This window comes from Hemicordylus capensis, chromosome 6 (assembly GCF_027244095.1).
Source record: "Hemicordylus capensis ecotype Gifberg chromosome 6, rHemCap1.1.pri, whole genome shotgun sequence".
Lineage (NCBI taxonomy): Eukaryota > Metazoa > Chordata > Lepidosauria > Squamata > Cordylidae > Hemicordylus > Hemicordylus capensis.
Genome location: NC_069662.1, coordinates 56,055,133 through 56,079,967, shown reverse-complemented (window position 1 = coordinate 56,079,967; position 24,835 = coordinate 56,055,133). Strand labels below are relative to the sequence as shown.

Here is a 24,835-nt window from a genome sequence, read left to right as displayed (position 1 = left end):
TTAAGGGAGGGAAGGGAATTTTCCACTTGGTTCAAGCTGGCATGAATTGTCTGCAATCCATGTTTTCAGCAGCACAAGACCATGGGCTCTCCCCCGGCTCTACACGAAGGACACAACAGTCCTTTCTCCAGTTTCAAAGTCAGACAAGTTTAGAGCAGAGCAGTGATACTGTTAACTATTTACACTGGTTGCCTGAGGAAGTTTTTTAAAAAATACAGAACACAAGCTATCAGAACAAACGTAGTCCTCTAGACTACATTTAGAAAATAGCAAATCTCTATCCTACCACTGCTGTCCTCATTCCTGACTTTTCTTCTCTGCTCAGTCTCACTTGTTCTCCCTATCACAGGAAGGGGTGGGCTGGTTACTAAAGGCTGTAGTATTTTAGGATCAAAAAGCTGTTTTTAAAAGTGTTTGTTGCTTACAAATTCACGTGTACCAAAAAGCATAACAATTTTAAGACTACTGCACTATTCAAGCAGTAGACATGTCTTAAAGTCTTGCATATTATTCTCATAACTTAGCCTCCACATGTTCACATTTTCCCTTGGTCTTCCAGCCCCAATCCTCATCATTTGCCGTTTGGGGTCAGCTCTGATGCTCAGGATACAGTTTGGGCAACTGTAGCCACTTAGCAGCACACTGATTACAACATAATGTACATCTTTGAATACTCAAAAGGACTGTTCCCTCAGACGTGCGCACGTGCACGCGCTCATAAGTTTTTGGATGTCCACTCAGTTCATTTTCGATCCTGCTCAGGTTGATTCAGGAAGGCCCCATTCTGAATGCAGGTGCACACACACTGCCTTGATACTGCCGCCCAGAACAAAATTCATTCCACACAGATGAAAAAAATTAGAGGGACCACAGCTCAAAAGTACTCGGATAAATATTAAGTATTCATTTGGTTTGTTCAGGTTTGCACACTGTAAAGAGCTGAAGAGTGGTATGTGATACTGAAGATAGTTGTAATTCCATTAAAAATGTGTCTCTGGAACCAAGAGTGTGACCACAGGGATACTCTCCTTAAAGCATTTCCTCCTGTCTTAGAGTTGCAATCTTGCACTGATAAATAAAAAGGTAATTACACACACAGACTTTGATGTAATGGATGTTTCCCCTCCAAAACCTGTATTTTTATTTAAAAAACAACAACACAGAAATATCATACACAAGGGTAAAAGCATCAGCGCTTCATTCCAAAGTGCAGATTCCCATGCAAGTAAAGGGATGGACCTCAAGCAGTTCATATCCAATCATAGCAAAGTTTTTTAAAAAGTGCAAAAGGAGACCTGGTTTAGTGTCATTGCTGTCAGGAGCTAAGGCAAGGGAAGCAAGGAGGTGCCCCAATCCCTTGAATACTGAGGTGCACATTCGGAATGTTCCTCTTTAAGGCAGCTATTTAAAAATGTCAAAGAGCTTTGGCCTTGGGGCAGCTTTGTGAATTAAGCCATGCAAGGCACGGAGGAGCAGATGACACCTATACAGACCAGGCCCTTCCCCCCGCCCCCCTGACTGGGACAAATTACTCCAATCTGGCTTGGAGAATGAAGACTCCACAGCACAAGAGTTTCTATAGACCAGAGGATGTGCTGCTACTATTATAGTAGCACTCCTTTGAGACATGGGAACAGCAATGAAGGCACACATTTGTGCAAACAGGGTCTTGGCTTCTTTGTGCAGATCCAAAGTCTGTAGAGAAGAGAAGCGGCTTGTAGCTTTGGGGCGCTATCATCCTTATGTATCCGGCGTGGATGTGTTTCCCAGGCACAGTTCTGCTACTTCCAGGTTCTGTTCCTCCCATCAGGACATCTCTGCCACATTGTGGGGTGGTAGTTAGCCTTGGAGTATAAAGCAGCTGTTGCACCCTCATCCCAGCAAAGGCAGATTTGCTCAGTAGCAGGGTCCTTGGCCATGTCCTCTCATACTTGGACAGTAGGCAACAGGCTGAGGTAGTCCACAAGTGTCTACAAGGTAGTCAAATGGCTACTGCAGAAACAATGAAGGGGATATGTGAGATGTGCACACACAAAGCTAGACTGCCAGTGGGAGGGGCCCTAAGTCAGTGGTTGAGTGCATGCCTTGCATGCAGAAGGTCCTAGCTTCAATGCCTCACATCTCCAGTTAAAGGAAATTGGGTAGCAGAAAGGCCAGGAAAGACCTCCGCCTAAGACTCTGGAGAGCTGCTGCCAGTTAAGCTAAACTGTCCGACTTGGTATAAGGTAGCTTCATATGTTTATATGGCTGCATGTATGCTCTATACCAGGGTTTCTTAACCTTGGGCCCCTAGATGTTGGACTACAACTCCCAGAATCCTCATCCACAAAGGCCATGTTTGGGGTTTCTGGGAGTTGTAGTCGAACAACATCTGGGGGCCCAAGGTTAAGAAACCCTGCTCTATACCATTGGGATTTCCAGGCAGAACTTGGCAACTGAGAATATCGGTCTCCATGCATAAAAGAGGAGATGGTGGAATGATCATAGCCTTCATGTTTGGAGCAAATATTTGTAAAAATCCGTAATGAGCATAACTATTTTTACTGCAGAGTTTAGAATATAAAAGATTTGGACACTAAGTTTCAGCTGCCATAATGAGTGCAGACATAGACTGAGGATTGTGCTATTACCCCTGCTAACTTGGCAAAAAGGCACCTTTTAACATGGTGATTCTCTTTATTTAGCAGGGGGAGAGCAACTGGCCCTATCCACCCCCAGCACAGTATCTCCAGCGACTGTTGCTGGTGTCTGTATTATGTTTCTTTTTAGATTGTGAGCCCTTTGGGGACAGGGATCCATCTTATATTTATTTATTATTTCCCTGAGCCATTTTTGGAAGAGCGGTATAGAAATTGAATGAATGAATGAATGAATGAATAAATAATACTATTAGTTAAGTCCCTGTAAGGTAAGGTGAAGTGTGCCGTCAAGTCGATTTTTACTCCTGGCACCCACAGAGCCCTGTGGTTTCCTTGGCAGAATACAGGAGTGGTTTACCATTGCCTCCTCCCGTGCAGTATGAGATGACGCCTTTTGGCAGCTTCCTATATCGCTGCTGCCCAATATAGTATCAGCAGGGATTCGAACAGGCAACCTTCTGCTTGTTAGTCAAGCATTTCCCTGCTGCGCCACTTCAGGTCCCTGACTAATACAAATTCCATGTTTAAGACTTGCTGCCAAATCTTGCTCTGTGCTTAGATACCACCCTCTGTCTGAGATCCTTTAGATTCTGCCTTTGCCATAGCGGGTACCTTGATGTGGACTTGCTTCCTCAAGCTGTTTGTTCTTCCCTCCTCTCTCTTAGGAACATAGGAAGCTGCCTCCTAATGAGACAGACCCGTGGTCCATCCAGCTCAGTATTGTCTACACAGACTGGCAGCAGCTTCTCCAAGCTTGCAGGCAGGAGTCTCTCTCAGCCCTACCTGGAGATGCCAGGAAGGGAACTTGGAACCTTCTGCATGCAAGAAGACAGGTGCTCTTTCCAGAGTGGCCCCATCCCCTGAGGGGAAATATCTTAGTGCTCACACATGTAGTCTCCCATTCTAAGCAGGTAGACCCTGCTTAGCAAAGGGGACAATTCATGCTTGCTACAAGAAGACCAGCTCTCTGTCTCTTAGACAACTGCCCGAAGTTCTTTGGTTTGGGTTCCACCCACCCACCCCACCCCACCCGCAAGAAACTGCTTTATATGATCTACTGTGTTGCCTCCCCCTTCTTCCCCTTTCTCCTTGAAAATATGTTCTGGGTAATTACATTTCTTGTGTGGTGTAAAATTCTGTAGAGTGGCAACTGGCAGAGTTATATGAGTTAATATATTACAAGTGAAGACACTGACCACCTCCTCTGCCCCACAAACATACTGCAAGTATGGCTTGGTCTCAGCACGCTACAGCAGGCCACACCCTTCTCCTAGCTGAACAACACTTGGCATGTGATGTCTAGGCATGACCTGTCAAATACTAACCAAACATTATCTAGCTGTGGACCTACTGAGTTCAGGAAGAGTTTCTGTTGTTGGTTAGCTGCATGCATACCGGAATGCATACAGAACACAGAAAAATATTCCCACCCCCCACTGGAACATATTGATACCATCTTTTCATCCAAGGAAGGGCAGGCCCAAAGAGTTACATTGGCCTTGCCTCAGCCTCTGGACAAAAGGGCACAGTTGCTCATGTTCCACTCTATACTATTCCTCACCATGCATCCAATGTCGCCAGCAAACGTCACACCCTTGCTTTGCCGCTGCTCCTGAGAAGTGCTGCTGCTACCCCCACTTACAGAATTCCTCCTCATGATCCCTGCAGGGGTAGATGATAGTGTGAATGATAATTCACAAATATTTATGTTTCAGTTCCCTGCATGTAAAATGGGAGTGACTGTGACTCCGCATAGTGTCTTATGAAGGGGAAAACAATAAAGACCGCAAACATTTTGCAAATTTAAATTTGCAAAAATTCCATGAAGACTCTGAGCTTAAGAGTTCTATGTAAGACAGTGCGATAAGAACTGTTTGCTACTGATGAGGTGTTTATCTGATAAAGTCAAAAGAGGTTCAGTCTATTAAAAACAAACTAAAGAGGTCACTATCTTGGATTTCTCTCTATGAAACTGTAAAAACAGTACAAAAGGCCAAAGTGCTGAATGAAAGCAACAGTTTCTTTCAAATATACAATACACTTCTTATTTTAAGCAACTACTCATAATGTAGATAGGAAGGAATGCTCCCTTTATTTTTATTTGTATCAGAAGTATATGGCAGGCAACGGATAAATAACATATGCCAAGAGGGCTATGACTTTATCATTTTGAGGAGCTGGTGCTCTTCAGTCACAACTTTATAACACACCACTTGTTAACACAGGCAGAATCAAGAGATATGCAGAGCTTGTGCACAATACCCACACTGATGTATTATTCTGCCTAAGCAAGATTGCTATCTAGAGCACCACAAGCATAGTGACCTTCCAAGTCCACTGGTAGGTTTTCTAAAACCTGTTATTACAACTTCGAGAAAATACTTGGGAGTGATGAATCAATTAAAAATAGTCACTCGCATACTGCACAATGACACGCAGGTGGCTGGAACACAGCTTGTGCTGCTGGCGCGCATGTACATAAGGACATAGGAAGCTGCCATATATTGATTTGGCCACCAAGTTTCAGTCAGACCGTTGGTCCATCTAACTCAGTATTGCCTACACACACTGGCAGCGGCTTCTCCAAGGTTGCAAGCAGGAGTCTCCCTCAGCCCTAGCTTGGAGATGCCAGGGAGGGAACTTGGAACCTTCTGCTCTTCCCAGAGCGGCTCCATCCCCTAAGAGGAATATCTTGCAGGGCTCACATATCAAGTCTCCCATTCATATGCAACCAGGGCAGACCCTGCTTAGCTAAGGGGACAAGTCATGCTTGCTACCACAAGACCAGCTCTCCTCTCTTAGAGAGAAGACACCATCTATGACCCCAGGGCAACTCTACTCTGGCATAAAGTTGCGCAAATGTGGTTGGACAACTGGACACCCATTGGAAATAATGGGAGCAACAGCAGGGGAGAGAGCATGCCTTCACCTCTTGCTGGTGGCCTTGGGCCCGATCCAGTAGGGCTGTTCTTATGTTGCGTAACCACATTTGCACAACTTTATACTGGAGCAGAGCTACCCTGGGGCACAGCACCACGGACAGTGTTTGCATGCAGACGGCAGCACGGACAGTGCTCCAACTGCCCACATTGCATTGTGCAGTCTGTGAGTGAGTTACAGCCCCGGGGCTACAGAATCTGCTCAAGTCTGGCTCGGGCAGATCTAAGGCCGATGCGAGAGAGCTGCTTACCTTGAGGCTGTCCCGAGTCCAGGCGCTGCAAACTGCTGCGCCGCAAGGAGGGGTTGAAGCTGCCTTTGGAGAGGCGGCGCTGGCGGCTGGAGAGCATGGCAGCGGGCGACACGATCCCAGCAGGCGGCACCTTGCCCAGGCGACTGTAGAGTTCCTCAATCTCTTGCTTCTGCTGGGCCTGGAGTATATGGACTTCCGAGAGGTGCCTGAGGAGAGGCGAGAGAGAAGGGGGAACGGGGATGTCCGGGCGGGTCAAGGCACAGTGGGGGAAGGGGCCTCCTTCCTCCTAGCAAACAGCAACAGCACTCACTTTTGGCGCAAGATCTGCAGCTCCTCCCAGACCTCGTCATCCTCAGCACTGTCGGTGTCATCACTGCTAGGGTAAGAGGTGCTGTGCAACCAAATGGAGGAGATGAACTGGGCCTCCCCTTCGCCTTCCCCTTCCGCCACAGGCGTGGTGCCATCCTCGGCGTCCTGCACTGGCGTTCCACCAGGAGACCCGCTGTCAGACTCGGAAGTGCTGGGGGAGCTGGGCCCAGGGCCCTTGAGGGGTTTTTCAAGGGGCACGTCCCGCGTTGGTGTCACTTGGAAGCGCCCCAGGATCTGCGGCTTGGGCTCTGTTGGCACAGAAAAGTAGATGGGCAAGTTAATTCTGGGGATGGGCCTCCCAGAAGGGGATTTATGGGGAAAGGAGAGCAACCGAGGCACACATTTTTAACACCAGTTTCCTTTGTTTTGTACTAATTTAACAATAAACCTCCAACACTTCTGCTGGCATATGCACCATATGCATACTGAGTTGTCTGTATATGCTTTACTGTGAGGTGCATGGAGGTTGCAAACCTATGTCCTCCAAGCCCATTTCCCTTATTCCAAATGTGTCAGGTTTGGCTGTAGTTACCAAGAGTTAATGAGAATATCACAATGAGAAGGTTCTCTATTGATCAGTACCTTAGTTTCTAGAGCAGAGACAATGGTTTCCAGAATTAGGGACAGTGGTGACTATAGGCATTGACTCAAGCCCAAAAAGCCATTGTACACCCCTCTATCACATCCCCACAGACTTATCTTGGGAACATAGAAAGCTGCTATACACCAAGTCAGACCATTGGTCCATCTAGCTCAATATTGTCTACACCAGGGATTCTCAATGTTGGGTCCCTAGATGTTAGTGGACTTCAACTCCTATAATCCCCAGCCAAAGGCCACTGGTGCTGGAGATTATGGGAGTTGAAATCCAATAACATCTGGGGACCCAACGTTGAGAATCCCTGGTCTACACAGACTGGCAATGACTTCTCCAGGGGTGTAGGTAAGAGTCTCTCTCAACCCTATTTTGGAGATGCTAGGGAGGGAACTTGGAACCTTCTGCATGCAACATACAGATGCCCTTCCCAGTGCAGCCTCCTACCCTGAGGGGAATTTCTTACAGTGCTCACATGTAGCCTCCCATTCAAACTCAACAAGGGTGGACCCTGCTTAGCAAAGGAGATAATTTATGCTTGCTGGACTCAAACCTCCATCCCTCCAAGCATTCCGTACCTTCATTGATGGGTGACAGCCGGGCAAGAGAGCAGTCAGAGGTGGACAAATCTGACACTGTTAGCTGAGACCCAGGTCGCAGAGAGGCAGGAGGGGCCTGTTGAGAGAGAGTGAGGGATTTGTGCATTTATCATTGTTTGCTTGTAATCACACTGCTTTAGGAGTTTTGGCCACAAGCACAGACATTTCAAAAATAAATAAGTACACCTCCCACCCCTTCACTGCACAGCAGTAGACCTGGTCTTCCTTTCCTAATTCTTACACACCTACGCCCAGTGTTTTTCTAGAACAGCTAATCCCCAAGACAGCAGATGGCAGTATGGCTGAATGCCACTTAGACAAAACATTTATGACTCCTTCTTTTTAACCCCACCTTTCTGCTGTACGTGGTTCTCCCACAAACACAAAGCCACAACTACAACCCTTAAGGCAGCTTAGGCTGGGAAATGGGGATGGGCTCAGAGTCACCTGGCTGGGCTTCATGGCTGAGTGGGGACTTGAAGCTGGGTCTTGCTGGCCCTAATCCAACTCACTAGCCACCCAGCATTAATTACAATCCCTGGGGCTCAGGATTAACCAGGAGCCCTTCTCACTGCAGTTCTACTGTACAGATGTGCATCACGAGAACAGCTCTCTCAAGGCTCTCCATGCAGTTATTGGTCAAGGAGGGATTTGAATTTGGCCAAAATCCAATGCTCGGTCCTTGTAGCCAGCAACTTGACTGGCTAATGGTCCAACCTAATGGCAGAGCACACAAGTCCCTTTCCAACCGTTCTTCATATTGTATATTTCAATATCTGGGGAGGTGGGCAGTCAGCAATCTTTCTTTCCCTCTCCCAGCACACACACTTCATTCCAGCTAAACTTACCATGCTGTTTTCAGGCTTCACAGCAGATGTGGTACTTGGAGAGAGCAGACAGTATGGAGATACTGGCGGCTCAAGTATCCCATTGGCCTGTTGGGCCTGTTTGGTGGGAAACACCACCTCAGGATAGACGAAACGTGTAGCAGTGGAGCTAGGTGGGCAAAGCACTGGTGACTGTGGGACGGGTGAGGTGTAGAGTGGCCCGGTCTGGGCAGGCACTACAGACACTGCTGGCAGAAGTGAGTGGGCGACACTCATCACAGCCAGTGAGAAGACATTGGCAAGAGAGAGCAGTGGGGAAGCGGAAGAGGTCCAGAGGGGGACAGCGGGGGCCTGCATGGCACTGCTGATAGGTGGGGCAGTGGGTGGGGTAAGGGACAATGGAGGGAGGAGGGGACTAGGTGTCGGGATGGGCTGGGGGATGGGAAGAAGGTACGGAGGAGTTGGCACCATGTGATAAGAGGGCCAAGTCTGTACAGGCACACTGGGGACTCCTGTAAGGAGAAATGCAAAGTGGCAGGTAAATGGTGGCTGGAAGGAAGGAAGAGGACAGAGTAAACTGCATCCCTCTGGCTATGTTGCAAAATACATCCCCTCTCCTGGCACGGCAGCCAGCCACAACGTACTCCATCTCCTCCCCTCCCCAGTCAACATTATCCCCAAAGTCAACTCGTGTGCAGTCCGGTGCCCTGCTCTTTCTGCCAGATTCTTCTGTACATTTTGCACCAAGTAAGATTACAATTTGTGTAGCAAGATCATGCAAATTTGGTATAGTTGTATATGTCTCCATTTATTTCAAATAACTTATGCTGCTTATGGAAATTCCAGGTTTTCAAGGAATTGCAAACAAAGTGGCGCAGCGGGGAAATGTTTGACTAACAAGCAGAAGACTGCCAGTTTGAATCCCCACTGGCACTATATTGGGCAGCAGTGATATAGGAAGATGCTGAAAGGCATAATCTCAGACTATGTGGGAGGGGGCAATGGTAAACCCCTCCTGTGTTCTATCAAAGAAAAACACGAGGCTCTGTGGGCGCCAGGAGTTGAAACCAACTTGATGGCACACTTTACCTAAGGAATTTCAACTATTTTATGAAGGAATCGGAGAATGGAAGGAAGTGAAAATGAATCTGCTTTACCTGTGGACACTGCTGAAATTGAAGGAAACCCAAAGACCTGGGGGCTTTGTGGGGGAACCATGGGGCTAATGGGCTCACTCTCAGAGGTGGCACCCACCAAAGAAGCCTGGAGAGGGGACAGCACAGACTGTCCAGGGCTGAAGCAACCAAGATCTGCAACAAAGAGAATATAAAGTCGTGTGGCAAATATTCACTATCACTTTCTATGGATCAGCTACCCCTTATTGAACCCATTATTTCCCTCTCCTCTGTCTAGCCTGGCCTTCTCACTGATATGCTAGTCTTTGATATCGGAGCATTCTATCATGTCATCCATCCACTCATTTGTATTATAAAGTAGCAGAAGGGTCTGTAATTCTTTGAATGTGTCAATCAGCTATAATGCAGAACAGAATCCCCACTTCACCCATAAGTGTGTATTAAAACAGTGGGGTTAATCAATCTTTCATCATTCTGACTGTGGGTATGACAGAACATTGGCAGAAAGTTAGCCTGAGAAGGTAAATTCCCGTACAAGCATCTGGACCCTTTCCCTCCCCTCCCATTACATCTGACTACTGCACTGATAGATTTATAGGGGTGTGCACAAAGAGTTTTGTGCATCCCTGGGGGGGCAGAGAGCAGTAGCTTCAAAAGGAGGCACGCAGATCTCTACCTGTTCATCCGCTGCTCCCCCTTGCAGCAATGTCTGTTCTATCCATTCTAAAAAGCCCTGCACCATGTGGCTGCTTCCCTGTTCCTAGCAGCATGCGCAGGTGTTGGCACGCACATGGCATTTGCGCATGCGCGGGTGCCATTTATGTGGCCAGACTGGTGTTGCTGACCACGCAAATTGTTCCCACGCATGCGCGGACACCATGCATGTGCTGGCACCCACCCGTGCACTGCTGGGAACAGGGAAACAGCCACGTGGCATGGGACTTCTTAGAACGAATAGAATGGACAGTGCCGTGGCGGTGGGGGGGGGGGAGGAGCAGAAGGGAACTACGTGCCTCCTTTTAAAGCTACCACTTGCCCCCCACTGAAATGTTTCCGTGAGGCAGCCTGAAGCATTTTAGCACCTCTCTATTGAGGCACTGAAACAATTCAGCACATCCCTAATAGATTAGCCCTGGTAAGAATGAGCAGTTGTGTGTATTCACAAACAAGGGCATGTGACTGCTAATCTGGGATAGGGCAGGTATTAGGTTACATACCACTAAGAGATGAGGATGAAGAGATGGAACGTGAGAAGCCTTGTAGTGGCAGTTCACCCTGCAAGGAAACAGAAAATGTGTTTATAGAAATGAGCCACTGAGGCTATCCTCACGGCCGCTGGAAAGTGGGCTATGGGAGCCCAGCCCGCTTTCCAGCAGTCGTGAGAACCACCGGGCTCGCGGGTGAGCCCGGTGGCTAGCCCGCTTAATTCCCTCTCCTCTAAAATCATTTTCCTGGTTGTGAGTCACCGCAGTGTGGCTCCGCAGTGCAGCAATTCACAAGGAGACCCCTGACCGGGAGGCAATAACAAGCCTCCCGGCATCGGGGGTCTCCCCAGAATTCCCCGCACATCCGCGCAGGGCATCCTGGGACTTCTGGGGGCTGGGAGGCCCCAGATCCCAGCCACCCCTACCGACTCAATGATGGCGCTGGCAATCATGTGGGCGGCTGATCTGGCCACTCAGGGAGGGTGGAGAGCTTGTGTGCGGGGAGAGCGGGCCAAGTCTGCTCTCCCTGCCAACCCCTCCTCAGCTCTCCACACTGCCTGTCTGGAGAACCTCACTGTAAGGAAAATATCCCGGCATTTGAGGGTGTAGGGATAGGGTAGATGGTGAGGGAAAGAGAAGGTGATGGGAAGCTGGAGTTGGGTTAAATTTGGAGGGCTATACCACCCTCAATTGGCCAGAGAAGTGGGAGTATAAATCTGCTGCCTATGTACGTGTGTATGTACGTATTTGAAAAACCACTGATTAAACACTTCTGTATAGTTAAAGAGCTGTTTGGAGCCCAGTCCGGGTTCCGTACAACCACCTTCAGCTGTGTTTGGCTATCTATCCCAACTCCAGCTTCTATGGATATCACTCACTGAGAGTCTGTCAGCAGCTGAAGTAGGAGACAGACACTGTGCCTCAGGGCTAACCAGGGCCCCCTGGTCTTTGTTACACCCATCTTTGCGCAATAGGGTCTCCACACGATGGACAATATCACGTATTCGTCGGATGAATCCATCTTGCTCGGATTTCAAGATGAACTCCTTGGCAATCTGGGGAATCCAAGAATATAATGAGGTGAAGCAGACCCAGGATTCAGGTTAAATCCTGCCACAAATCCTACACCAAGTAAGAAACACACATCCTCACCATAACGGCTGCAATCTCCTCTGGGCTGTCTCCATCCAAATCAAATTTGAAGGTCACCATCTTGTTATTATGAGTCTGCAGCTGGCACTCAACCACCCGGTCATTTTGGTCTGAGATCTGCACGCACGAGGAGTTGCATTAGAGTTGCAAAGTAAGTGTGTGTACACACACACACACACACACACACACACACACACACACACACACCAGTAGGGCCTACAAGGAGGAAGAACAACTCCAGGACTTGGGATTTTTGAAGAGCCTGAAACCTTGGAGGGCCACATAGGTGTGATGATGCCCTCTTCCCAAAGTCCAGTCAATGGGCAGGTCTTTCCTTCCAGTTCTTATGGTCTTTCCTTCCAGTTCTAGGAGTGGAAGAGGTGATTTGGAGATACTGCCAGTTATGTAGGAGGAGTGGCATTTGGTCCGAGTTCAAACTAAGCCAGCTCGGAGCCCTACTGGTAAAGGGAAATCTGGTGAGGATTCCCCTTTACCGGTAAAGAGGAAGCCATGAGGGCTTTCCTAAAGGTAGAGCAGGCAGGAGGGGGGTAAGCAACTACTTACAAGTGTCTCCACCGGTGGCTGCAGGGGGAGGGTGGCAGGGTCAACTCCCCACCCCTCTGGCCTTCCCCAGAGTAGGCAGGGCCACCAGCGGACTGGTTCAGGCCTCAGAACGCACATGGAGGCCATTTTACTGACTTCTGCTCATGTGCAGAGGCCATTTGCATGACCACACAATGCACCGAGGTCAGTAAAATGGTCTCCATGTGTGCACAGAGGATCGAACTGAGCCAAGAAAGGCCTGAACCAGGCTGCCGTTGGCCTTGCCTACCCTGGGGACGGCCAGCGCATGGCAGGGGAGCTGCTATTGCCACCGCCAGAGGCACTTGTAAGTAGTTGCTTACCCCCACTCCCGCCCGCTCTACCATTAGGGAAGTCCCCTGCCCGCCCACCCATCGGTAAAAAGGAATTCTCACTGGATTCCCCTTCACTAGTAGGGCTCCGAGCCCTACTAGTTCGCGCTTGAACCAAGTCCAGTTCGAGTTGTGTGCACAAAACCGAACCAGGCTGGGTTGGCTCAAATCCGGTTCAGATTCGGGCTGAGCTGGCAAAACCGGTTTTGTACACATTCCTAGTCTCCACACATGTGCAAAGCCCAGAGATGTAAAAGACAGAGACCACACTGAAGAAAAATGAAACAACATTGTTCTGAAAGCAGTCACTAAATCATTTTAAAGTCTTTAAACAGGTATATATTCGAAGTCCTAAAAGCAATTGCTTAAAAGATACAAAAAATATAGAAATTGAATAAATAAATGAATAAATAAAAATAAAAAGAGATACCATAGTTCAGATAGGCCTCTACTTAGCTGCTATTTTACATGAAAACCCCTAACTAGAGGACGCTGCCATGTCAAGATTAGCCCTTAACCTGCTGCTTCCTACAATATCCAGTAGATGGGGATAGCATAACAATGGCTCCCATTATAGTAGGCGGGAGGAATTTTCAGGGGAATATATGCTAAATATAATATTACCCTTATTAATTTAGTAACCCAAATATCTTGAGCAATGACACCAAGTCCTGATGCTGCGCAGGATCGTTTTTGTATGGCTAGGCAGCATATTTTATTTGGAAACAAAAATAGTATGAGGAAAATAGCACAGGAGGGCTGAACTGAGCTGCAGTTCAGGGAAAACTGTCTCCAACAAGCTAAGGGAAGAAGTTATGTTCGCAAGAAAGAGAGAGAGAAATAATCAATAATGGAAATACACAAGAGAGGAGACCATAATAGCTAGGTTTGGGTTGCTGCTTAGGAACATTTAACAGACGAAGGGAAATTTCTGGTATATTGTTAAATACGTTGTTCTGTATTTGAGTGAAGATGGGGTTTGAGAAGGAAGGGAAGAACAAAATAAAATGTTTAAAAGTTACATTCTAATGTAAATTCTTGATGAAGGATGCATCCTCATAAAAGAAACATATTTAATTATTTCATGTTGAGACTATTATGCTAGAATAGTTCGTATTCAAAACTAGCCAAGTAATTTGCCTTGCAGACTGAAAATAACCTTGCTAGTTATTGACTTTTAAAGTTCTAAGCATCTTGGGACCACGATACCTAAAGGATCATCTCCTCAGGTACAATCCTACATGCCAGTCCAAGGAGATCAGCAGGGGAGCTCTTCTTGCATGTCCCATTCCCATTTGAGACATTGCTGGTTGGAATGTGAGAGAAGCCTTTCTTGATTGTGGTGTCCAGCCTTCGGAACTGCCTGCCCCAGGAGATTTGTTTTGGCCCTCACTCTGATGGTTTTTCACCACCTCAGAAATACATTTTTATTCTAGTAGGCATTTGGCTTTACTGTCGGTGGATTTAATCCAACTCCCTGGTTATTAATAGTTGCGATTTGTTTCTTATTTGTCACTCTAAATGTTTTAAAGAAATCGGTTTTAAAATTACAGTTTTTATTTTATGCTGTTAGCCTCTTAGATGGCTTTGTTAAAAATGTTTAACATTTAAACATTTTACTTACAGATCTCTATAAATAAAAATAAGTGGCTAACAATAAGAATCAGTCAAGTGGCAGAACTCATTTAAAATTGAAGTCTTTGAGCAGGTTCAGACAACACCATCCGCTGGACCCACCCACCATGCAATGAGAGGCATGAGAGCGCATATCCTGCCCCACCAAATGTATGCCAATTTCATGTATCCTGAAATCAGCATACATGATTTCCCAGTGTATGCTCATGGAGTGCTGTAGATTATTGGGTCTGCCTCCCTGAGCACTATTTCACGTCTGGCTTCAGTTGGTAGATGCTGGAATTCTAGTAAACAAAAAAACAAAGCAGATACCACAAGCCTGGAGGTATCCCTGATTCGGGCTACCACCACAAGATTTGGTCTTACAGTAGACCAGGTTGCTGGTCTTGTGGTAGCAAGCACGAATTGTGCCCTAAGCAAGGTCCGCCCTGGTTTGCATTTGAATGGGGATGTATGAGCACTGTAAAATATTCCACTTAGTGGGTGGGGCCGCTCTGGAAAGAGCACCTGCAAGTTTGCATGCAGAAGGGTCCAAGTTCCCTCCCTGGGATCTCCAAGACACGGCTGAGAGAGCCTCCTGCCTGCAACTTGGGAGAAGCCGCTCCCAGCCTGTGCAGACAATACTGAGCTAGATGGACCAAGGGTCTGACTCAGTATAAGGCAGCTCCTTATGTTCCTATTTTCCTACCACTGCAGAACAGGCAGGACTCACATTTGTAATGCGCAGGCGAGATCGGGCACGGCGACGCAGTAGCTTTCCGGATCCCCGCTTGGCCAGTGGCTTCGCTCTACGTTCACCTGTAGGGAAGCCCTCGTTGCCGTCACTCAACCCGGATGCCACATCTGATGTGTAGCTGTTTGCAAGTGATCAGAACAGGGAGCGAAACTTTAGCAAACACATCTGGCCACACCACACATGCTTCTCAGTTTCCCTACCTGCTTTGCTGCCATTTAACTTAGGCTACAAACAATTACTTCCGTTTAACATGTTCTGCACACAGATAGATGAGCTCAAGTAAAGACAGAACAGGCATATAGGTTCCCCTTTAAAGAGGAAAGGAGTGTGTACCCTCCTGTCCATTCACCCCATCCCAGGCTACCTATACACAGAACAGAGAGAAAGAAAGAGGGAAAATAACCCCTGCTAACTTGGCAAAGAGGCACCTTTTAACGTGGTGATTCTCTTTATTTAGCAGCGGGAGAGGAACTGGCCCTATCCCACCCACCCCCCAGCACAGTACCTCCAGTGTCTGTTGCTGGTGCCAATCGTGTTTCTTTTTAGACTGTGAGCCCTTTGGGGACAGGATCCATCTTATTTATTTATTATTTCTCTGTGTAAACCGCCCTGAGCCATTTTTGGAAGGGCAGTATAGAAATCAAATAAATAAATAAATTCTGGAATATCCTTTCAAGAGCTCATCAAACACTGGTTTGTGTGAGGAAAAAGGAGAGTAGGCGTGGGAGAGTAATTTGATATATAAAGCCTTTGAAAACAGCAGCACATATTCCCAGAACAACCCCTATGGGGTTTGCTTTTGTCTGTGCAAATACAGACCTACTTGCTACCCCATAATCTGCTCTCCCCACTTCAAGTCTCTCCACCTGTTCCCCATCTCCAAACTCTGCAGCAAATCCCACAGCAGCTCTGTAGCCCCACCCTTCTTACCTGTCCACAGGGGAAGAGAAGTCACTGGTGGAGATAGGGTTCAAAGGGTTCAGGCTCACAGCAATGCTCTGTAGGCATAAACACATAACTTAAGCAGGCTTGCCGGGTCAGTTTTTTTACCCCTCCCTGGCTCTAAGCAGATGTGCCCTTTCCAATATGGCAGCCATGCCAGGGACAGCACTGCCACTCACTGAAGCAAAGGAAGGCTCAGGGGCAGCTGGGGGGCTGGGGAGACTCTGAGGCACATCAGGCAAATCCACAAATCCAGAGGAACTCAGGTATCCATCAGTCTCACAGTCAGCTGTGGAAGAGAAAGAAAAGAGGGAGAATATGAAGACCTGACATCTAATGCCCAGCAGCTCTGACCCGGAATTCTGGCAAACAGGCAAGCTTCTCAGGTCAAGTTTGGAAGCCTCCTTTAGCTGTCAACTTTAACAAGTGGCCAAACTGCTTCAGTACGTTATCTATCCAGCCTGCTTCCACTAGCATACCTCAAAGAGCTATGAAAGCACCAATCTGCCAGCCTCTGACCTCTGGAAGTTATTCAGATACAGCCCCCCTGGCTTCTGAATATTCATCAGACATTGCTCATACACTGTGCAGTTTTATCTTCACAGTCATATGGGCCAGTAATGAGTTCTTTTTCTTCAGATGATACCAAGCTGAGGCTCTCCAGACTGTTCAATTTCATGGCCTACCCACAACACACAGTTTTGCAATGAGACTATAAAAGCAGAGTATACACACAGCCCAGCTTAAGCTACACCATCACTACTACTAAGAAAGAGTGTGGGGAGGTTTCTCAAAGGATAAAGCTAGCATGTGTACATGTGGCAGAAGAATAGCCATGTCGATAGAGGAAGGGCTGGTGCTGGTCGACCTCAGGTTCCTCTGGCTCTGGCGGAAAGGTTGGACCAAGTGCCGAGTCTCCAGATCCAGGGGTGGCAGGTGCAGAGGGCTGGGCTGGGCTGAGGGGTGGTGGGGAATCCAGGTCCAGCAGCCTCAAGATATCAGGAGGTGATGTTGGGGCCTGTTCATGTCGCTTCTGCTCCTCTTGGACCCTCTTGGCCTTCTCACGCTGGCGCTTGATGGCAAGGACACGCTCGCGCACTGCTTTGGCCACCAGCTTGTAGTCTGCCTCACACACAAAGCCCAAGATCACCTGCAGGGGAGGGGAAGACACAGAGTAGAAAAGAGTGTGAGGAAAGTCCAGAGGTGCACCTAGGTAATTTGGGAGCCTGGACCTAAAGGCCTTTTGCCACCCCCACCCCTGCCACCAGATCAGCTGCAATACACCATATTTTATACCAAAACATGATCAGGGAAAGCAGGAAACTCTTTTAAGAAATTATTTTGTATGTTTAGAAGAGATTCTGAATCACTGACTTGCAGAGAGATACCACATTTTGCACAGACAATCCTGCCACTTAAGTTAGCGGGCCCGTCAGCATTTGGAGGCCCCCCAGGTCTGCAGGGGACTGGACCTCCGCCTGGAAGTCCAGTCAAAAGAGCGCCACTGAGCAAATCTGTGTACCTTGTCTTGCCACACACAACACTCAATCAACAGGTTATCCGACACAGAGCGGCAGAACCCACATTGGGTAAACAGAAGGAGAAAGTCCACATCATGCCCAGCTATGGACTACTGCTGTGCATCGAACCTAGGCTGCCTTTGAAGACTGTGTGAAAAATACACTTGCACATTGACGGGGACCAGCCCTACAGAACATATCTTGCCAGTTCTGAAACCATAACACTGGCTCCTGGCAGTTCCAAGCACAATCCAAAGTGCTAATTTTTAATCTCTAAAGCCCTAAATGGCTTGGGAGCAGGTCCCCAGATACAAACCCCATCATCCCCAGCCACAATGGCCAAAGGCCAAGGTTGGGAACCCTGCCTTAAGTATTGCCTCTGGTCACATGGACCTACCCAAATTGTAAGGTCATCTTTGGAGGGTCTGGTTTCAGGTCCCCCCAGTGTATGAGGTGAGATGGGTGGTGACCTTCTCAGTTGCACAACTCCCTCTTGGTAATTCCCTCACCAAAGAACTTCACCCAGCACCATCTCTGTATTCTTTTTGGCACCAGGTGAAAACATCTTTATTCATCCAGACCTTTCAGATTAAGCTATTTTATGCTGAAAATCTTATTTGCTTTCCTCCTCTGCCTTTTATGTTTGAAATTGTTTTTTTACTCATTTTGAGTTGGCTTTTAGTGTACACCATCTTTAGAGCTTCAGATGAAGAACAGCAAAAAAACAAAGTCTTTGACACAGGTTTCTAGTCTGAAGACAGAAAGGGCCGAGAGGCTTTCTAACACCCTGCTGTGAAGCAGGGCTATCCACCTACAAACTTCTTACAGATCAGCCTATACAATCCAGACCATAGTGTGCCACACAAGCCTAGAGCATGAGCTTGGCAGAAAGAGACTTGCAGAACAAATAGCATCAGTTCACTCAAGTCACATGTTATAAGGGAAGGATGGGGGAAGGATAACTAGTCAATTTGAGCCAAGGGACATTTCCTTCTCCACCTCAAATGCTGCCATCAATTCATATCCTGAATGTGAATAACACTCATCCACAGAGGGCCAAACTACACATGATGTTTAAAGTGTTATTAGCCTGAAGAGGCTGGATTTTTCTTTAGTCAATAGCAGCCAGATTAGGTCCATGAAGATCAAGTCCACAGAGAGGGGGAGTGGAATTTTAATCCTAACCCCGCCCCACCCCACCCAACAGTCATGATCAGGTCCTGATCCACTGATCCAGATCCAATCTGACTGCTGGATAAAAGCTCTCATCGGCACCAACAAAGCATGCGGCAGAACAAACAGCAGCTGGATCAGGGATCCCTGCCCCCTGGTCCTAATCCATGGGAGGGCCCAATCCAGCTACTACTAACTAAGGGGAAATGAAGCCCATCAAGGCTGAGAAAACTGTAAATGTCATGTGCAATTTGGCCCAGAGTCACTGCATAAAACCGAACGGGAAATGGGAAACAGAATCTCTGCACTATCCAACCTCTTGTGGATAGGCAGTTCCTGATACCCAAGAATGGAGAGTCGGGGCGGGGGGAGGAGACCACATATATTACTGTGACTATAATATGGATGTTTTGAAATAATTTTTGCAAGGCTTTATTAATATTTTATCATAAGCTGCCTAGAGTCCTGAGAACATACTTTTCTCCACAGCCATAGTGGCTAGACATTTGATTTTTTTCAGATGAAAGCTGCAGGCCACCAAATGCTGCACTCATTACTGATACTGTGTGTTTGTTCAATACAAATATCGAATTAGGGAACAGTCCTGCCTGTTAGTAGAGCCATGGCTTGCCAAGAGACAGCCTCTGCTTCACTACTAGAGTCCAGAAAAATCTGAAGGAATTCTGAAGAGAAAGACCTTGCGAGCATCAGGGTGTCTCACTCTTACAATGCAGTCAATCTCAGCCAGCCCCTGTATATTTGAGATAAGACAAGAGGGCCTGCACTTGCTCCTAGGCAGGTTTGAGCCTTGGCACCTCTCAGTTTTACAATTCACCCTCTGCGTCTTCCTTCATCTCACACCTCTCTGCCCCAAGCTCCTCCTGCTTTCTAGATTACCTGCAACCAAGATCAACCTCTTCACCCCAGCAGCAGCAGCAGCAGCACCACCACCACCACCACCACCACCAGAACTTTGAATCACAGCAAGATATACCATTTCCTGAGCAACCTCTTCAGCGACATCCTTATAGAGCTCAAAATGGAATTCCAAGGCATTGTTGTCCTTATATTTCCCATGTAGCTTTTTTGTGTCATCCATCCGTAGCCAGAGCTTCAGGTTGGACTTTACTCCATCATCCTCTTCAGCCAGCTCCACATGGACCCCTGTGTCCTCCTGGAAGAAGGAGTGATCCAGAAGATCCTGGATGGTGTATCTGCAAGGAAGGGAGGGAGGCAAGATGGGTGGATGGAAACCAGACAACAGAATTGAGGTGAGGGGGTGACAGAGAGTAAGGTTATATCTGCAAGGAAACAAGATATCACCAATAGTGGTCAAGGCCGTACACGGCCCAGGATTTTGATTAGTACATGGACACAGACTGTTTTGCTTCCTAAAATACAGAAATAAACAGTGGTTGGCATCCTGAATAATGAAGCACCAGTGCAACAGGAGAAGGACTGGTGTAACATCAGTAGTTCTGAAGAATTCCAGACTAAACGTTGTACTAGTGTACTAATGGGGAGTGGGCAGACTTCAGCAGCTCCCCTTCTCTCGGAATCCCTCTGGGCCTCACCCAAAAATATTTCCCTGAGGGCTGCACAACCCTCAGAGACATATTTCCAGGTGTCACTGAAGGCTGCTGGGGAGAAGTAAGAACATTCAAATTTGCCCCCACTGCTGAGCCAGTAGTGGAGCTAAGTTAGTTGAGCTTTTCAGAAGCACTGATGCTTCTCCCATTGCACTGGTGCTTCATTAGTCAAGATGTCAGCCAGTATGTTGACATGTTCATGAATATATGGGGTTTTCCATGAGACTGTGATTAAAAAATAAATAAAAATGAACCATTGCCTTCTGTTCCTTATTTGGCTGATGGTGTTCTCTTGCTTTTCCCTAAGAATTTCTATTCTTTTTAAAAAAGTTTCTAGTTCTTAAGGTGATGGCAAAAAGTTCATAAACAATTAATGCTTAAAGTGTAATCACCTTTCTAAAAGTGAAAGTACTAAATACAATGTCCACAATTTTAAAAAGAGATTCATGCAAACATGTGTCACACTCTTTCCTGAAACCTAACATACCAAATAGAAGCATGGAGATGGGGTTCCAAAGGTCAGGGTCAGGTTTCTGTATTCACTTCTGCCACTCAACATGTGACTCTAGTTTCTACCTAAACCAACTCAGGCATTTTTTGTTTTTGCCAACATATTCTGGAAGTTTACCTGCACATTGCAATCTGAATAAATTATGCACATTCTATTACCTGCATATTTTACTCAAAGTGGCTGTTCCCTACCTCTCATTCTTGTTCATCCGGATGCATCCTTCAATGATCTCCTTCAGTTCAGGCACCTTCACTTTGTAGAAACTGTTGGGCTTCATGCCCTATGATAAGAAGTGACAGAGGATCTGGCTCAGACAAGGCCAGGGAGTGCAGGGGGGCAGAAGTGGGGGCAGCAAGAGGCTTCCAAGCTTCTTGTGACCCAGGAACAATCCTCTGCCTAAAGACACCCCAGCAGCCAAGCCCCTGACAGAAGAAGCATTTACTCTGCCCCCACATCCTTCTCTGCCACCCATCAGCAGGGCTTAAATATAGCCAGGGCTTAGATCCAGAACTGCTCTGAATACCAGAAATATGCCCTCTTTCACCTCTGCCACTGAATAGCCACAGTTGACCCACTCATCAGGGCATCAGAACCTCTAAGTAAGAGAATATGACTTCTGGGAGGCTGATTTTCTGCAACACCTCTAATTTTATAAATTAAACAGAGCCAAAGGACTAAAATACAAAATGTGCAAACATACCATGTCTGGTATAATCACAAATCTGTCAGAAAGATTTTAAACATAACTCAGCTTATTCCACAGCAGACAACCATAACATTTGCCATATAACATTTCAAGCCTCTTAAAACAAAATGAAGCATAGCCAGTGTTTATTATATTAGAGAAAAGCTCTCAACCAAGGGAAAAGCCATTTAGATAAGGGTCAAACACAGAAGAAGATGAAGATGAAGACAAATACAAAGAAGAATAAGAATGCATAGATATATTCAAATTTGCTATATTTGCATTTCTTTGGGACACATAATCAACAGCCCCCTCCTTTTCACCATACAACACTGCAAGAGGTGGAGCCACAAGCGATGTGTTGGAGGGATCAAACCATGCTTTCTGAGAAAGTAGAGACTGTGCTCTCACCGAGGTGACCTTGCGATAAATCTGAGCTGCATTCTGGCATTCTGAGTAGGGGTACTCTGAGGTTGCCATTTCCAGCATGCACATGCCAAAGGCATAGACATCCACAGCTTCATCATACTTCTCCTCATACATCTCTGGAGCCATGAATTCTGGGGTTCCTGGGAGAGGGGGAAGGAAAAGCTGACACTCAGACCCTGGAGCAAAACTTACTAACCTTCAAGCATATCCATTTGACCCACCCACTGGAATGCTTTATTAAGTCTTAACCCACAATGGGTGACACTGTTGAAGCAGACGCACCACTACCCAGGAACAGTACAAGCTTGTAAGGATCTCTGGGACACACTTGGCTTGGCTATGCTGGCTTAAACCAATGAAGCGCTAAATAGCTTGAGCCCAGCATGCCTAAAAGATTGCCTCTTCCACAAGAAATATTCATTTCAAGCAGAACAGCAATGCTCCCTGAGTTACGATTAAAGCAGGGAGATTATGCCGAGAAGCATTCCTAGTGGTTGCTCCTCACTTGTACAACTCTACCCTTTGGGGCACTACAACATTCCAAGCATCTTCCAGACATGATAAAGCAGTTTTTAATCTTGACTGGCTGATTGTAGGAATCATCCTGCATTTTTCATTCTGGTTTAGTCCCCATATAAAATATACACCTTTTCTACATTGTTGTCACCCAACCTGGCCTTTAGGCTTGGAAGAGACATGGCTGATGGGACACATCCATCACCCACCCATTCTACCATCCACCCTTGTTCCATCAAGTACCTATGACACTCTTGGCAAACGATGCTCGTTTCAGTGTGGCCAGACCAAGGTCCCCAATCTTGACTGACCCAGTGGGACCTGTGATGAAGACATTGTCACATTTCAGGTCACGATGGATGATTGGAGGGGAGCGTGTGTGCAGAAAATGCAGCCCCCGCAGGATCTGCCTGCTCCAACGCTGAAGAACCTTCAGCTTCATCTCCTTGAAGCGCTTCAGGTACCTACAAAAAAGAATGGCATCAGACTCAGGATCACCCCATCATCACCAAAAGGAGTGGGATCTAATGTTTAGAAATGTGGCAAAGCTAGATTTTACATCCAATGGCATGATTCTGAGCAATAACCTTTTGCTATATATTACTAGTAGGTGAGGCCCATTGTTGACTAGGCAAAGTCATTTTGCATAGATTACACTGCTAGGAAAGTTCAAGAAATGAAATCCAGGAGGCCCTCTAATATTGCAGGGTAACGTTCACAATATTGGAGTTCTTGACCTAACCCCCCAAATGGGGTTAGGTACCTTAGCTAAACAATACACTCTTGTGGCGAGAGTGGATGGAGCAGCCTATGCAGGGAGACTGACTATTTAAATCTCCCAGCACATCAGCTGAGATGCACAGGGGGATGTAAAGTTTAAACAGCCACTCTCCTTGCTGCTCAGCTGATGTGCGCAGAGGTTTAAAGAAGTGGCGCGAGAGTGGATGGAGCAGCTTGTGCCTTTTGCACCACTTTTCAAAATCTCCCTGGGCACTAGGGATGTGCACGAACTGAGGTTCATGCACAGGTTTGGCACCAAACTGGGTGTGTGCTGGCACTACATGCGGGTACTTGGGACAGAGCACCACCACAGAAGGAAGCTGCATGCGGTGGCAGAGAGCAGGTAAGGAACTGCTCTCTTTTGAAAAAGAAAAGAAAAAGATCCCGCTCACTGCTCCCCTCCCTGCGGTGCCAAACCGGTGCAGGAGCCTCAGTTCGTGCACATCCCTACTGTGTTCCAGTTGAGAAGCGGGAAGAGTGGCTATTTATATTGTATGCCAATTTTAGTTAGGGGGTAGAAAACAGCAAATAACCTAAACTACCTCCCACGATAACTAAATCAGTATACAGAGAAGTGGTCTGCAAGTGGGTGAAACCACTATTTGAGGGCCACCTGGATATGTCCTCGCATTTTTTTATTAATGTGCTTGCAAAGGGGGAGTAAAATAACAGTTTGAAATTTGTAGGATTTCAACTTCAAACATTATTCAATTTATTGAATAATGACCATATAAGGTAAATTTGAAACACGGTAAATTTGAATCTGAGAAAGAACTTCTGCTTCACCTGGGAATTATGCCATTTTGAAATAACTGATCTAATTTTTGAGTGTTAAAAATCTATTGAGAACAATAACAGCTAAAGCATGATTAAGTGGATGCAAATTTTAAACAGGACCATTGATATCCAACAATGGGAATATCAATGGAAAGTGAATATCAAATTTACAGCAAATAGAACCTTAGCAGGGAAATGCTTGACTAACAAGCAGAAGATTGCCAGTTCGAATCCCCACTGGTATGTTTATGGGAAACACCTATATCAGAGAGCAGCGATATAGGAAGATGCTGAAAGGCATCATCTCATACTGCGCGGGAGGAGGAAATGGTAAACCCCAAAGAAAACTCTGTGGTCACCAGATGGCCCTGTGCCGTCAATCGACTTGACGGCACACTTAACCTTTACCTTGAGTACCTTAAGAGAAAATTGGTACAAAATGTATTTTTGTTGGTACATTACTCCCACGATGATTGCAAAGATGGACAGTAATTATTCTGGAGACTGTTGGAAATGTAAGAATCATGCGGGGACATTCTATCATATGTGGTGGACTTGTAGCAAAGCACAACAATTTTGGAAGAAAATTCACTCTAAGATGCAAGAAATTTTAAATAAAAACTTTCCCTACTCACCTGATCTTTTTTTGTTAAATATGACTCAACCTTATATACCTATTAAATACACAGAGTTGTCTTTATACTTGATTACTGCAGCCAGGATTCTCTATGCGGCCAATTGGAGATTACAGGTAACCCCGAGCTTGGATGGATGGCTATTAAAGCTATGGGAATATGCCTCAATGGCTAAGATCACTGCTTATTTAGGGAATACCTCAGATGAAACATTTGCTCAAATCTGGGAACCTTTTATAAATTACAATTTAGCACAGAGTCAACATCCACACCCAAGATTT

General features: G+C 46.6%; 1 protein-coding gene across 4 annotated transcripts in view; it reads right to left on the bottom strand.

Annotated features, from left to right (window-relative positions):
• Positions 1-1,108: 1,108 nt before the first annotated feature.
• The window catches only part of WNK4 (WNK lysine deficient protein kinase 4), a 44,335-nt gene continuing 20,608 nt past the window's right edge, over positions 1,109-24,835 (bottom strand). For 3 of the 4 annotated variants that reach the window (XM_053259250.1, XM_053259252.1, XM_053259253.1), the window contains exons 3-20: positions 22,606-22,826; positions 21,829-21,986; positions 20,924-21,012; positions 19,627-19,846; positions 16,756-17,089; positions 16,119-16,228; positions 15,928-15,995; positions 14,974-15,115; positions 11,713-11,829; positions 11,439-11,615; positions 10,573-10,630; positions 9,377-9,529; positions 8,241-8,731; positions 7,372-7,468; positions 6,140-6,446; positions 5,830-6,035; positions 4,201-4,301; positions 1,109-1,992 (exon numbers count right to left, since the gene is read on the bottom strand). In XM_053259250.1, coding sequence (XP_053115225.1) covers positions 1,990-1,992; positions 4,201-4,301; positions 5,830-6,035; positions 6,140-6,446; positions 7,372-7,468; positions 8,241-8,731; positions 9,377-9,529; positions 10,573-10,630; positions 11,439-11,615; positions 11,713-11,829; positions 14,974-15,115; positions 15,928-15,995; positions 16,119-16,228; positions 16,756-17,089; positions 19,627-19,846; positions 20,924-21,012; positions 21,829-21,986; positions 22,606-22,826 — 3,052 coding nt within the window. In that variant the 3' untranslated portion in view covers positions 1,109-1,989. The remainder of the gene's footprint in view (positions 1,993-4,200; positions 4,302-5,829; positions 6,036-6,139; positions 6,447-7,371; positions 7,469-8,240; positions 8,732-9,376; positions 9,530-10,572; positions 10,631-11,438; positions 11,616-11,712; positions 11,830-14,973; positions 15,116-15,927; positions 15,996-16,118; positions 16,229-16,755; positions 17,090-19,626; positions 19,847-20,923; positions 21,013-21,828; positions 21,987-22,605; positions 22,827-24,835) is intronic. The other variant, XM_053259251.1, reaches the window with a different exon arrangement.